The sequence below is a fragment of the Atta colombica genome, unplaced genomic scaffold (assembly GCF_001594045.1).
Source record: "Atta colombica isolate Treedump-2 unplaced genomic scaffold, Acol1.0 scaffold198, whole genome shotgun sequence".
Taxonomy (NCBI): Eukaryota; Metazoa; Arthropoda; class Insecta; order Hymenoptera; family Formicidae; genus Atta; species Atta colombica.
Window position 1 is genome coordinate 4,666,673 of NW_017259291.1, and position 14,405 is coordinate 4,681,077.

Here is a 14,405-nt window from a genome sequence, read left to right on the forward strand (position 1 = left end):
TATATATATATATATATCAATGCAACGAACTCAACATAGACGACTATTCATAGGGAATTCATGAATGAAAGATATAGATTTAACATTCTAAGTTTAGAATGCATAGATAATTATATTTTTTATTTCTATTTAATTCCACGAGCTTTTTTAAGCGGGAAATGCCACGTTGCACTATGTCTGCGTATATAACCGATCGCTTATATGCAGTCTACCGACTGCGATTCGATTCTCTTGGAGTCATTTCATCATTGTTGTTTATGAAGTTAAACAAGGACGAGTAATGCGAATATTGTGAGCATGAATCGTACCGTAGTAGCCTGTACCACAGTCGTTCGTGATAAAGATTGATTGCCAACCGCGAAAAAATGAGTGCCGAAATTTTGTTCGATATAACTGACATAAGCACGAAGCGAAATAACGACTGACGAATTGAATAGAATGCTCAGTGAACACAAGTTATGTAATGTATCTGTTGTAGTTTCCTACTCAACAATATAATTGTAACATTTTTGTTATATTATGATTATATTGTTGAGTAGGGAAATTACAATTGGTACGTTACATGTAACTTTGTGTTCATTGGGTGTTTAATTCTTTTCAATTCGTTAGTTGTTTATTCTTTGTATTAGCGTTCTGTACATGTATGCATGTGTATTTATACATGTATATATATATTTGTATATTTTCTAATGGATATCTTCTAATGTATATTTATACATGTATATATATATATATATATATATATATGTATTTGTATATCTTCTAATGGAAGTTCTCTAGTAGCGGAGCACCGCCAATTTCTCGTCGCTGGTCCCAATAGAGTCGAATAAGCGACACACAGGTGTTATTCGTGCGGTGTGTGTGACGAATATTGTGGCAGCTGGAAATCGGCATGCGATATCTCTTATGCAATTCGCATGTGTTCAGTCGTTGCTCGCCTGTGGTCATATCTGGTGATCTCGTTAATGCGCCGATCACGATTATAAACAGGAGAAATTGGCTAATTTATTTCTGGAATTATTTACGTGCCCTCCACGATTGATCGCGCGCGAAGCGCTCGTGTGAATCTCTTCCAATTATTACGAATTGTTGAATGCAGCAGCTTAGTTATTGTTGCGAATGTTCATTGCGAAATCGAAGAATTTAGAATTAATTTATCGATGCGATGCTGACACGTTTGATAGTGATAGACGCATTCAATCTTGACCGTTGATTTGTTGATTATGATTTGTGATCGGTATAAGAAGTGGAATATTTGGTCCAGATTGTATCGTAATATTATATTATAATGGATACAATGAATTTAAAACATGCATGTAAATAATAGACGAATTATTTTAATTATATTATAAATTTTTTTGGCAATACATTTGTAGCACTAAGTGCATCAACTGTATCTGTTTTTCTGTTTATTGAACTTAGACTCAGTGAAAGTATATATGAAGATATATATCTTCCTAGATATATTTTTATATATATCTTAACTAAGTTTAACGATAAGTTCAATAAACAGAAAAACAGACATATATGAAGATATATGACTTTTTATGTTTTATGGGTTTTTTAATTAATGATTTGATCATAAATTACTTGATATGGATAAACACTTAGTTCTCTCGATACGATCTCTTTTGTTACGCATTAACATTAGAAAGATTAAGCAATCATTATTGATCGTTATTTTTAGATTAATTACATTTCTTGTATAAAAAATAAGAGTCTGAAATTTTTTTATTTTTCAATAATTATATTTTTTGTTTCATAAGAAAAGTTAGCTCATTTATTTCTTTTTTTATTTTCATATTTTATTTTCAGTAATTTATTTATTTATTCTCTTTTTAGTGAGTAAGAAACATGTATTTCTAGTGTTAAATAAATATATTGTGTATAGTACATAAAGACAAATTAATGTGTTTAATGTAGGATGTGCGTTATGTTATGTAATAATAACTTTTATTTGTACAACGGTTGGTAATAATACATGACATATGCTAATTGCCGTAGCCTCGTGAACGACGCAGACTCTTCAATGAAAACTATGGATTTGACTAATGATATCGTGAAATTAGAGTTTCGAAATATGAAATTTCGAAAACTCTGCGAAGAAAACAATATCCTTCGTGACGAGCTCGAGCGACATGAAAGATCAATCAACAATCTCAAACAACAACACAGTATTACCGAGAAACAGCTGTGCGTATGATTTACATCCAAATGTTCTTTATGGATAATTTCAAAAAATTGATTTATATTAATATATTCTTATGATGTTTATGCTTATGCGATATTATATATGTGTTTTATTAATGCAGAAAACATTATGTTCACAAATGTCAGCAATTCGAAAAGGAAAACGATGAGCAAAGAGATCAATTAAATGAGTTGATTAAGAATGAAAAGACTATGACCTTGGCTCTTCAAAGATATACGAAAGAGCATCAGAACTTGTTGAAGCAATTGGAAGCCGCGGAAATTGAGGTAAAAAAACTAATTGCATCTTATTTTATAGGAAGCTATTCATGATTTCCGTTTAGACGTAGAAATTACACGTTTACATTTTTATTTTGTATTTTTCTGCATAATTCTTCGTAACTAATGTTCAAATATGAATTCTTGGATATAATATAATATTCGACATTTTGAATAAATTTGTATTATAAATAATAAATGATTGATTATAAATAATAAATATTTGATTATAAAGAATCTTTATTATACTCAATTTTTAAATACTTTTATTTATTTAAATACTTTTTAACATACAAATAAATAGATACAAGCTATACCATCTTTAAAAGAAAAACTAGAGAAGATCACTAAAGAGAAAATGGAGTGTTTGAAATTGATCACCAAAATACAAGAAGAATTTGACGAAAAGGAAAACAATTATTATCAATTAAAAACTATAATAACCAAACTCAAGGACACGAATATTAGCATGAAAGAGGACTACGAATACACGATTCATGTAAGTTCGAAGTATCGCTTGGTATTCATATAACCATGTACAACGAATTATAATGCTATAACGAATCATATATTGCAGAATTTGCGTGAAAAGAATCGTAAACTCATGGACGAAAATGTGGAACTCCAATCGTTATCGGTCCTTAATGCATGTTCTACCGAAGAAAGAGTAAACTATTAATGTTATAGAAATATAAATTGTAAAAATAATTTCTCGCGATATAATTGGTATGATTATTTACAGCTCTCGTTATCACCAGTTTTGGACGAAGATGAATGCTACCTACATAGCACACCTTATAAGTCGATAAAAGTATCGATGGAAGATTCATTATATACGGAATTGAAAGCTTCAGTAAGTGAAAATATTTCGAATAGGACTTTTTTAATGCTCGCATTAATATAAGATATATAAGTGATTAATATAATATATAAGTAATTATATATTAATATATAATATATAAGTGATATGATTTTAATAGAGATTTGAATTTTTTTCTTAATATTATATTTTACATATTTCAGGGCTTTACAACTGACTACAGCAGAAATAATATACAAGAACTCGAGGAAGAATTAAACGAATACGATGCTAAGATTGTTACGATATTGGAACAACTAGAAAAGTCATTATATTTCAGTTTAATTATTTTTTATTTCCTCTATTAATCGGTTTTCCCGATTTAACGATTTTAGTTGAGCTTACTTTACGTTTTATTTGCGATTGATTTTCAGAGTTATACAATTTTTTGTTACGATACGGGGCTCTGTCGATGATCTATCTTACTTTAATTCGCAAGACATGGACGCAAAAACTCATAATATTGATATATTGAGGCACAAAGTATCTTTTCTATTAAATATGGTAAGTTTTATTCTTGTTTTTATTTTAGAATTTTTCTTTCATCGCTAACGTCTTTTTAATGTTGATAAGGTATACGGCATAACTTAAACAATCACCTTGACACGCGCGTTGTACTTGTCGCAACATTACTATAGTTGGTTGATCGCAATGAATGCTAATTTTCATGACAAAGCGACACACGCTCTTCGATTTTATGTATATGATCTTTCTCACTTTTTTTTTGCCTTGTTCTTTTATCTATTCACGTCTTTTCACAGATGACAGAAGAGATCACGAGAAGAAACATGAGACAAGATTCGAGCACACAGCTCCAAGTCGAGCCGGCAAATGCAACCAGCAGTTTGGAGCAATTTGGCGTCAGAAGTTTCCGGGATCTGTTGTTGACGCACGCAACGTAAGTTAACAACATTCGCATGAAACATCGATACAGCGTAACACTTGTGCGCTTGTATTCGAAGTTGTCATGCATACCATAAATCAAAATGGAGATGGTTAATTTCTGGAAAAAGAGTCTATTATAAGTCGTTATATCGATTTAATTCCTATGCTTTTTACATTAGTAAAGGAGACTTTATGGACGAGTTTATTTTTATGAAAGATCGAAACATCGTTCCGCTTATAGACGCCATAATCTCGAACATATATGTCGCATAAACGGAAGAAATATTGCTTCGATTTCCGAAGCGAATGACCATTCGATTTGAATATCTGGCTCAAGGTCAAACATAGCGGGCGGATCTTCAGGGTTTCCCATAAAAATAGCGTTGCTCGTTGCTTATATGATCTGCATATATGACAACGCCCTCGAATGACAGTCCACCAGTAAAAATAACCGAGTTACCGCGAATCTCGCCTTAAATCATGATTTCCTTCTCAGTTCTCGCACCCCAACAAAAATATTTACCGACTATCATACTTGCGCCTTGATCCATCTTTTCCTAATTTGCAAGCTCGAAAGTTCCATAGTTGGAACTTAATCCTAGCATTTGTTTTTTCTTTCGAATTCACTATTAAACGCTTATTAAAAATATATTATTATAAATGCGCTTAGATAAATTTTCATAAAATTTCTTCTTTAAGAAATTTATCCGCAAAACGATAATGAAACTTCGTCAACAAACTGGAATTGACACATCACATATATCGAAGAAATATTCTTAAGCGTTTATTATCTTTTTTTTCCTTAAAACAATTTTTTTGCGTTGCGAGAACTAAGAATATCACTGCAATCTATGCGTGTAAAAAGTGACTAATGTAATTGGTATATAATTGATTTTCCGTATAAAAATAATGCATTATACCGCTTATAGAAATGGATTGAGACATTTAACCGTGTAATGACATTTTTACATGAAAAACTAATTATACACACATATATTGTAGTCACTTTTATATTTGGATTTGCAGTGAATGCTATGAGAGAAAATACATTGTTACGTATTTTTTACACAGGGAATTATCGCGATCGCGTTATAGAGAAATCTTTCGAAATGCAATCCGGAAATTATCTCCGGCTACACGATGCAGGAGAAGACGTCAGCACTGCTAGGGAGATCGATTTACCAGGCTAATGCAATCAGTATGCTCCGGACTTTCCTGTCGCGCGTGTCGATACCTCGAGAACGATATTTCGGGCAACTCGAAAAAATCATATGCACATACATCGAAGTTGCTTCCTCATTCAATCGGAAAATTATCTTCAACGCAAAGAAACTTATCACACGATATAAGATTGTGGACAGCGATTCTTAGAACGATCTTTCGACTTCAACAATCATTAAGTTCACAATCACAAAGTTTTGAGGACAAGTTTAGCATAAGTTCTTCGAAAGAAGATCGGGGATATAAAATGTAAAAGATTAATTCGCGCCAAATCAGGAGTAATAGAGATTAATCAATGGGAAACTAGTAGAACAATTACGAACGTGACACATGTGCGTACTTAACAATAAGATATAGACACAGACAGCATTGATGTAACGCAAACATTAAACGCGCATAGCAAGAACAGTTTGATTTATTGCCTTAATGGCATAATCGCTAAATCTATGTTTATCACGTGTGCAGTTCTAATTAGTCTCTGTCTACACGAATTGTTTATGACTCAAGATCGACCTCAGCCTTTGCGAAATATGGAAAAATAAAGGGAACAATTTTTTTATAAATTTTTATAAATTTTTATAAATTTTTATAAATTTTTATAAATTTTTAATAAAAAATATTTTCGCTAACTCTTCCCTCGTGAAAGAATTTACATATTAATTATAATTATTTTTTTCTTAAATTTTATCATACAAATATTACATAAAACGTAAATAATGAATATTACATTTTTAATATATTGTTTTAGAGATTGATGTCATTTAGCGATTTGACGACTATTATTTTTACAAATATGAATTTCTTTAATTATGCAAAAACGCTTTTTCATTAGTTCCTGTAATCGCTATAAGTACATTATTTACAACTATTTTTAAAAAGATTACATAAGAGATTCCAAAATTTCAAGATTATTAAAAATTTGACAGATTCGCGTTATACATTTGTGTTACGCCGCAAACTATTGCTGACATTTAAATAATTATCTCGTGCAAAAATATATCATCGAGTGTTATGAACATTAAGTGGAATGGTTTATAATGGCTAAAAGTTAAATAATCGACTTTGTAAATTCTAATTTAATACCGTATCAATGCGTTAAGTATACTCGGTGTATTTAGCTTGCATATTCTTTAACTTCTCTTTGCTATAATCGCTATTCTAGCCAGCTGAAAGTAGAAACGGGTCTGTGGTCAATAACGCACTATGCGAATAACGAAGATGATGACTTGTTCTCGAGAGTTATAAAGATGTGTCCATCCCCGAATGTCCAAAATCGATTCATCAAAATCGAACCTATCATCAAAGAATTACACAACATCATCGAAAGCACTCTTAGCGCTCTTCGATCTACCGATCGCAAAGATTGCCCGCTAGCCGGGAATTTAAGGTCCAGTTGCTTATAAAATATGTAGTTCAAAATTAATTTGCTACGAAATATCATTATAAAAAAAGAAATGTGGTCGTGAATTTTGCGTATTGTGAATGTATTTAATAATAATACAAATGTTAATTGGAACTAAGTTGCTGATAATCGAATGATCATTTTGTTAATAGGAACCGATCGATACACACGTTGCTGTCGGATTTACAATTATCTTCGCTAGCCGTGGAAGACTCGAGGCAAACATTTGGTTATCAAAATCCTGAAACAAATACTATCGATATTTCATTCGCATGCGGAGATGGTCTAACGCAGGAAGACCACGACGAGAAATCTGTGCTGTTTACTGCGGAAATACGCGACGTTTCCAAGGAACATTTCGAGAAAAATCGATCGAGTGAAATGTCAAAAGGATCAAGTATTCTCAAAGTGGATTCGAAGGCATTGGCCACATCGGAAGAGATAAAGTGGAATTGTATAAGTGAACAAGTACCTGAAGTGAATAACATAAGCAATCCAGCGAGTCCCCGCAGAAAAATTTCTGTCTACTGCCGTCCGTTCGACATTGTTGCGGTACAGGATCCGCTTAAGGATCATCAGGGATCTAATTTGGAAGTAAAGCAATCATCGAGCACTCCATACAACTCTTCTTCGCAAATCAACAAGATCACCGATTGGGAGCGAAATATTGTGATGAATTATGCGTTTAATCACGGTTATCGCAACAGAGAAAGCGACAGCGATTCCACGAACTCTACGCCGGAAAAGCAATTCCAATATAGCCTAGACGATGAAATACCGGTCGAGCAGACGATACTTAGAAAGATTCATTTGGCGCCCACGCGCTTGAAATTTCCACTGGAAGCAAAAAACGAATTACATAGAATCGTCGAGGCTTCTGACTGTGCTTCTCCCGTTTCAATGAATTCTACTGAATTCGATTTTTCTCTTATCGTCGGGAACAAGAAAGATGACGACGTTTCCATGCATTCATCTTCGACATTTATAGACAAATGCAAGATGAAGAATGTGGTATTCGAATCTACACCATATTTAAACAAGACTGTTTCGCAAGCACACTTAGTGTCTAATCGCTGTCTATTGTGTGATCAAACTGGTAAGTATCTCCATTTTAATTAATCTTATTAGATAGCCAATCTCGAGCTCGAGGATATGAAGACTGTGTAATATATAACACACTTATTAATGCACATCACATAATTTAATAGTACGATAAAAAAAATTTACTGCGCGCGTCGAAGATAATATAATCCTCTCAATCACCTTCGACTTCTCACATCCGTCTTAGAAGGAGACATCGTGGAAATTTCTCACAAGCTGTCTTATTAGATCATCGATTTCATTTTCTCCCACAGATTTAACGAAGATCATGGATTTAAAGGATCCCCACTCCTTGACATGCGTGCAAAGAGTCGACGACGAGAGTCAGTCGCGAATCGAACGGTCAGTCGATAGCCAAATGTCGAATCGCGAGGACAGTTTAGCCGTATCAGGCAACGGCGAGTGCAAACCGACAACGGGGTCCAATGATCGATATAGTATCGCTGAAGAAGTCGTGAATGAGGTCGACAAAATCGTCAATGTCGCGCCGTCCGCATCGTTGACCGATTCGGATTCGATAAAAGTAGTGCCGTGCAAGAACGCGGTGCAAAACGATGAAAAAGCGTGCGAAAGAAACTTGTTGGAGATGAAACGAGAAATACCACAGGTTGGTAGATCGAGAAGATTTAGATATAAATTTAGAAGTAGCTTTCCTTTTCTGGAACATCCCGCACGCGGAACAAAAGAAAAATTAAGGACCTATTTGATTCGCGACGCTGTTGGATTTGATTAAATTGGGTGAAATAGCCTGCTCGACGCGTGTAACTTGAGCACTGACAGTCGCTCAATCACGAAAACAATTAAGTTGCGCTTCAACAGAAAACGCGACCTCAACAGGCGAGCATTTTCATCACGGTCAGCCACGCAATTGAGATTGGCAATTATTATTGCTTATGGGAACGATCAGCGATAAATCTGCGGTCAATTGGCACTAATTACTCGTAAGGAATGTCGCAATTATTTGACACGCGGTCATCGTGTCGCTAGACCGCTATCGGCTCATGCAGTAATAATCCAGCAATTAGTATACGCGAGTCTCAATATTTGCAATAGAGAGTTTAAGTAACCTTGACGCTTTGTTATTTATTATTCTGAGAGAGACATCTTAATCGCACTTCCACGTGCATAAAATAAAAAGATTTCCCTGGAAACGGATTTGCAGCGAGATTTTCTTGAAAAACTGGTTATACGATTCTTTTTTAATTCTTGATGTAATATTTGTCTACTTTATTGAACACTTTATGTGATTATGTATTGTACGAATCGAATACATGAACAAGTTTACAATAATTTCTAAAGACGTGAGACATCTGATGTCCGTGAAATGTGTTATATATAAAAGCAATTATATTTTTTTTATAGTATATTTTCATTCTTTTTAGTTTTTCGAAAAGATAGAGGTAACTTATTGCTTCGTGATAATTTTCTTGTTTGAAAATTATATCTTTTTTCCTTTATGCTCACATTTACATGTGAATAGTAAATAAACATGTATCTCGTTTAACGCGTTGTCTAAAATAGCCACAAGACAGTCGCACATATTTCAAAGCCACGCGATTTTTTTCAATTTATTCTGAGCACGGAACGCTAATTAATTTGTTATCTACTAGATACAGCATCTTTTCTATCATAATTTATTAACTCTCAGCTAATAAATACCTCGCCATCGCAAATATATGATCAAGTCGATTATATTTACTGTGAAAACATTTCGTGACAAGTTCCAACTATGATTTATGTTTAATCGCGTTCATTTCTTTATTTATCTTTTATATTAATCGCCCTCACAAATAATATATACTTTGCAAATTTGAAAGTTTCTGTTCTTTTTTGCATTTTATTTACTGATGGCAAGTCGCGAATGTCTCTGTTATTTACTCGTTCAATTATATCGATTTTTTACTGACACAATTGCACCGATCATTACAGATCTGTGGCGAAAATTCCAGTGTAACAACAAGGTTGATCGCGAGTTTTTACCTTATAAGTTGTTTTGTGGCGATTTCCATTCGTTTACGCCGGTCGACTAGAGTTTCATTACTTCTTCGCATTATCTATGTTTTAATTAACTATACTTATAGACTCTTCGTATTTTTATATTTTTTACTGTAATTCTAAAGGAAGAAAATTACATGAACATATACATTAAATGTTTTTCCACAATAAGAATCTATTAGCTCTTTTAACTATCTTACGCAAATTTTATGTAACGTTAAATATTTATTCCTTTATATGCATCAAGAAAGCTTTTATAGCATTCAATAAAGAATTGCTGATTCCCCCCACTCTCATCTCCCTCCCTCGAAGTGACTTTGCAATAATTCTATTATATTACAGTTATATAATATAGTATGAATGTTATTATATAATAGAAAACTGGTATGCATTATTTATAGATAATTTATTAATTAATGAATGGCATTGCATCTTTCTTTTATAGGTCGTCTAACACAAAATTCCACCGGAATATTACGAAGTTATAAATATTACATTGAAGTGTGATAGCATCACAACGCACGTGCCCCTTCTACATCCGGCGGTATATCTCGTTTGATATGAGAAATAATATTTGTCTTAAGTTTGCCACGTAAACTTTCGACAGATATTAGTAGAAAAGCGAAAAGAGAAAAGGCTGCCGAAATTCTCACTATATTCTCTCCATTCGCCGTGTTCATAGGCAGTAATTAATCATCAGAGTAAAAGAAGTTCATAATAATTTTCTTTAACAAAATTCCATCGAATTATTTGTCTCTTTTTTTCGAGCCTGTTATTATTTATTCTATCTTTCAATTACAAGCTTTAATTACGCTGGAAAGCACGCGATTCTCTCGCATTTTTATTCTTTTCCCGATAATATTTATCCGAACGTGATGCTATAACGCTTGCATATGGAACGAAGGTCAAATTACTACTGGAAGTACATCTGTGCCAAGTTAACTGTTTTTATCGCTTCAAACTTCTCTATTCTCGCATATGTATGTATTGATAATTAGCGGAGATCAACAAAATTTTATGCAGTATGCAATTCTCTTTCGTTATTCTTGAAAGTCAGATACCGAGAAATAATTTATAGCGGACATCCGCTAATTTTACGAAAGGCTCAGCGAACGCATTTATCGAATTCCTGTTGCTCTTCTTTTATTGTTTATTTCAAAATATTATTTTGTTATTACAGTTGGCTTTAAATATGAAAAGATCATATTCGGAGGGCGAGAACCTCGGTCGATTGGAATGCCGTTGCAAAAAAAATGCATTTTTGATTCCGGAAAGTAATCAACGAATGAAAGTCTTCCCAAGTCTTATGGATATTCGTCTGCAGGAATCTGGGCCAGTCTGCATAAATCTAGCTAATTTATCGGATATTGAATTAGCGATCAGGTGCGTAGTAAACTTGGTATTTAATTTAATTAATCAATAAACAAATTATTGTAATTGATCATACCATTTAATTAATTATTGAACAATTTTTATTTTTAGGGAGAATTCAAATGAATTTGAACTGCAGGTAAATAAGCACATTCTAAGTATAAGAATTGTAAGATATTTTTACGGATAATTACATGACACTACTTCTATTGTAGAAGAAGTACATAGCGTTCTCGTTATGCCTCTGCACAGAAAGGTTGACTTTACCGCGAAGGATAGCGATGTCACTTCGACAACGCGACCAATCTGAGAAAAACCTTTCCTACGAAGTGCGGAAGATGCAGCAGGACATTCAGGCAAGCGAATATGAAAATATCTTGTTGCTTATTAAGCAATCGTATAGAACTTTCGGCTAAATCGTTGAAATGTATCTAATTTTATCGCGAAGCATTTGCCAGTTAGCAAGTAGTCTTTCTCCATGATTCGTTGAAGGGATTGAATTTTGCGTAACGTCAGGAACTCGCGCCACTATGCACGGATAGGGAATCCGTGGAGCGGGTGGAACGAGTCAGGCATCAATTGGACATGATCGTGCGATGTGCGCACAGGGTGTCTTGCGCGGCCGAGACTCTAGGCGCCGTGCAGCAGGAGCGTAGGGTATCCCGAGCTATTTTATTGGCCGATAAATATCTCCAAGTGCTGCATTCCCGATGTGAGAAGCTGATCACCAATGTCGCCGAGACCAAGTGAGGATCAGACTTATCACCTTTCTCTATTCGCCTTGCTTCGTCATCCAATTTGTTTTTTGAGTTTTGACATTGCTTTCAAAATGTGATATTCATGATCTTTAAAGGTTTACTTTCATATAGAGATCATATAGAGAGTTGATAATCGAATAAATTCGGAATAAATATTCTTAGAAAGATTTGTGAAAGATTTGTTAGTATTTGATGTGAAGTTTCTCTCTCCCTTTGTTTTCGAAACAATGAGATAGTATCGATGATAGTGCACGCTGTTCGTTTCCAGACAGATCCTAGTAGACAACAATATAATGATAGAGGAGAATGCCAGCGAGCTCAACGATGAACTACCTCGCATCAGATACAGGAGCGGTACACCCGCCAATAATCGTATGATGGTTCGAAAATATTGAAAAATTCATGTTCATCGCTTTTTTTCGCCAGCTTTTCATCACATGTTAGATATCCATCGTATCTTGTTTCGCACTTTCCATCGCTTCGTTGTTGTGCACTCGCACGTTTACACAATTTCGCAGCAATTTTTTATGCACTTACAACTTGCACTCTCATTTTTTTTCTTAATTTCGTTCTATCGGTTAATGTTTGGTATAGTCTTTTTCGTCCATTTTTTTTTTTTTTAGATGGCTAGGAGAAGAGCCAGCGTAGCCACAATGTCTCGGCCGATGGGCAACGCACAGGATATGACAAAGGCAATTTGTCTTTTACTGTTTTAGCTTTAAATTTTTGCTTTTACAGCCTAATATTTCAGGGTTATCTTCTTATGTTTCTGCAGTACTTTCTACTAACATTGACATGCATGATTGCCTATTTATTTTTTCTTTTTATTCTTTTTATACATTTGTCTATATTTTTCACGTTTTGCTCCATACAGGACACTATGAGACAGCGAAATTCTGTTTCCGGACGCATGACTCTCAGGAGACCATCATTCAGCTCCGAATCCCCAAAATGGGAAATCGAAAAACTACATCGTACCGAGTTAGTAATATTATTGACTTAGACTATTGATTTAAATTTCTTAACGCTTAAAACATTTATTAAATATTTAAAAAATACAATGTTATACATTGAATTTAAAAAAAATATTTTTAAACAGAAGTTCCAATAGCATCAGTGAATTACGAGGTATTTTCGAGCAGGCTGAATCTCGTCGTAGCTCGAGAGAGGAAAATAACAACATGCTACGATTGAATCATTCTAATGGCCAAAGTACAATAAATTGTGCGATAATTGATAATGAGGTTTGGACGAACGTAAAAGAGGAAGTTTCTTCTGAAGTTTCTGACAATGAAAGTATTAATTCTGAGAGTAGATCGAGGTAATTAATTTTTTCCTTCAATTTCTTTTTATCGCTTTATCTAAAATTGTTGCCTTTTTTAATGTAATTTCTTTTTTTAGCGTAAAATCGTCACAATCTTTCCTATTAAGACGAGAAAGAAGAATATTATCAATATGGCATATAGTGCTGTTGAGTATTATAATTTTCTTCTTCGTATTTTATATGATTCATGCAATGTCGTTAAACGTTTGCCAAGAACCGTTAAACAAACGGTTGATCGGATACGTTTTCGACAAATGCGGTCAGATAAGGAACGCAGCGCCTCATCCAATGTGACTTTCTTGCGTTCTGATTAGCTGTATCAGTAAAATAAGTAGCAAGACTAAGTGTAGATTGTAACATATGTCAATTATGGAAAGGCTGAATAAATTAATAATTGCAGAGTTCGTTTCGCCTTCTAGTGAAGTCACGCTTTAGCCGCGAGTGCTGTGATTAAAGTTTTCGGTTCCTCATTGCAACTGTGTTTGTATCATGGCTTCAGAAACGACAAATCGATAAATATTTCTACACTTCATGCGAAATAAATCGATCTTTTTCGACTATTACTTGTGTTTGACAAAAGATAAAATCCGCAATATTGTAAATGTATTAATAAATAACTGTAAATCTAATCAAAGTTTTTATTTGCGCTGAAACTGATGGACACATCGATATTGAATAATACATTCATTTATTAATGCAAGAAATTGAAATGATAAAAATATTTAACATTTTAATTTATATTATCAAACCCGCATACGGAAGAATTAATTTATCTCGACATAAAATAGAAAGGATTCATGATTCTTGTTTCTGACATTCGTAATTCAACATGATTGCAATGAGAAATCAGAAACTTAAAAAAAATAGAAATCGTTTATTTATATGCCATCGAATTATATTAAAAAATAATATGATGATGAGTGTCTGTATTTTTTGTATTTCTTTATTGGAAAATTTTAATGAGATACTATTTAAGAACTATTTGAGATTTTAAATGTTGAAAAATATTCAAGGATATTG

The 14,405-nt window shown here is 33.5% G+C and overlaps 1 protein-coding gene across 1 annotated transcript in view; it reads left to right on the top strand.

Moving 5' to 3' along the window:
- Window positions 1–14,019, top strand: part of LOC108687046 — a 20,294-nt gene extending 6,275 nt beyond the window's left edge. Inside the window, exons 8-26 of the mRNA XM_018192643.1 lie at window positions 2,005–2,193; window positions 2,313–2,478; window positions 2,774–2,968; window positions 3,047–3,136; window positions 3,212–3,322; window positions 3,493–3,593; window positions 3,703–3,832; window positions 4,090–4,226; window positions 6,989–7,932; window positions 8,192–8,544; window positions 11,113–11,315; window positions 11,415–11,442; window positions 11,519–11,659; window positions 11,820–12,049; window positions 12,330–12,441; window positions 12,685–12,753; window positions 12,936–13,042; window positions 13,161–13,382; window positions 13,463–14,019. Of these exons, the coding sequence (XP_018048132.1) occupies window positions 2,005–2,193; window positions 2,313–2,478; window positions 2,774–2,968; window positions 3,047–3,136; window positions 3,212–3,322; window positions 3,493–3,593; window positions 3,703–3,832; window positions 4,090–4,226; window positions 6,989–7,932; window positions 8,192–8,544; window positions 11,113–11,315; window positions 11,415–11,442; window positions 11,519–11,659; window positions 11,820–12,049; window positions 12,330–12,441; window positions 12,685–12,753; window positions 12,936–13,042; window positions 13,161–13,382; window positions 13,463–13,679 (3,745 nt within the window). The 3' untranslated portion in view covers window positions 13,680–14,019. The remainder of the gene's footprint in view (window positions 1–2,004; window positions 2,194–2,312; window positions 2,479–2,773; window positions 2,969–3,046; window positions 3,137–3,211; window positions 3,323–3,492; window positions 3,594–3,702; window positions 3,833–4,089; window positions 4,227–6,988; window positions 7,933–8,191; window positions 8,545–11,112; window positions 11,316–11,414; window positions 11,443–11,518; window positions 11,660–11,819; window positions 12,050–12,329; window positions 12,442–12,684; window positions 12,754–12,935; window positions 13,043–13,160; window positions 13,383–13,462) is intronic.
- Window positions 14,020–14,405: the final 386 nt, after the last annotated feature.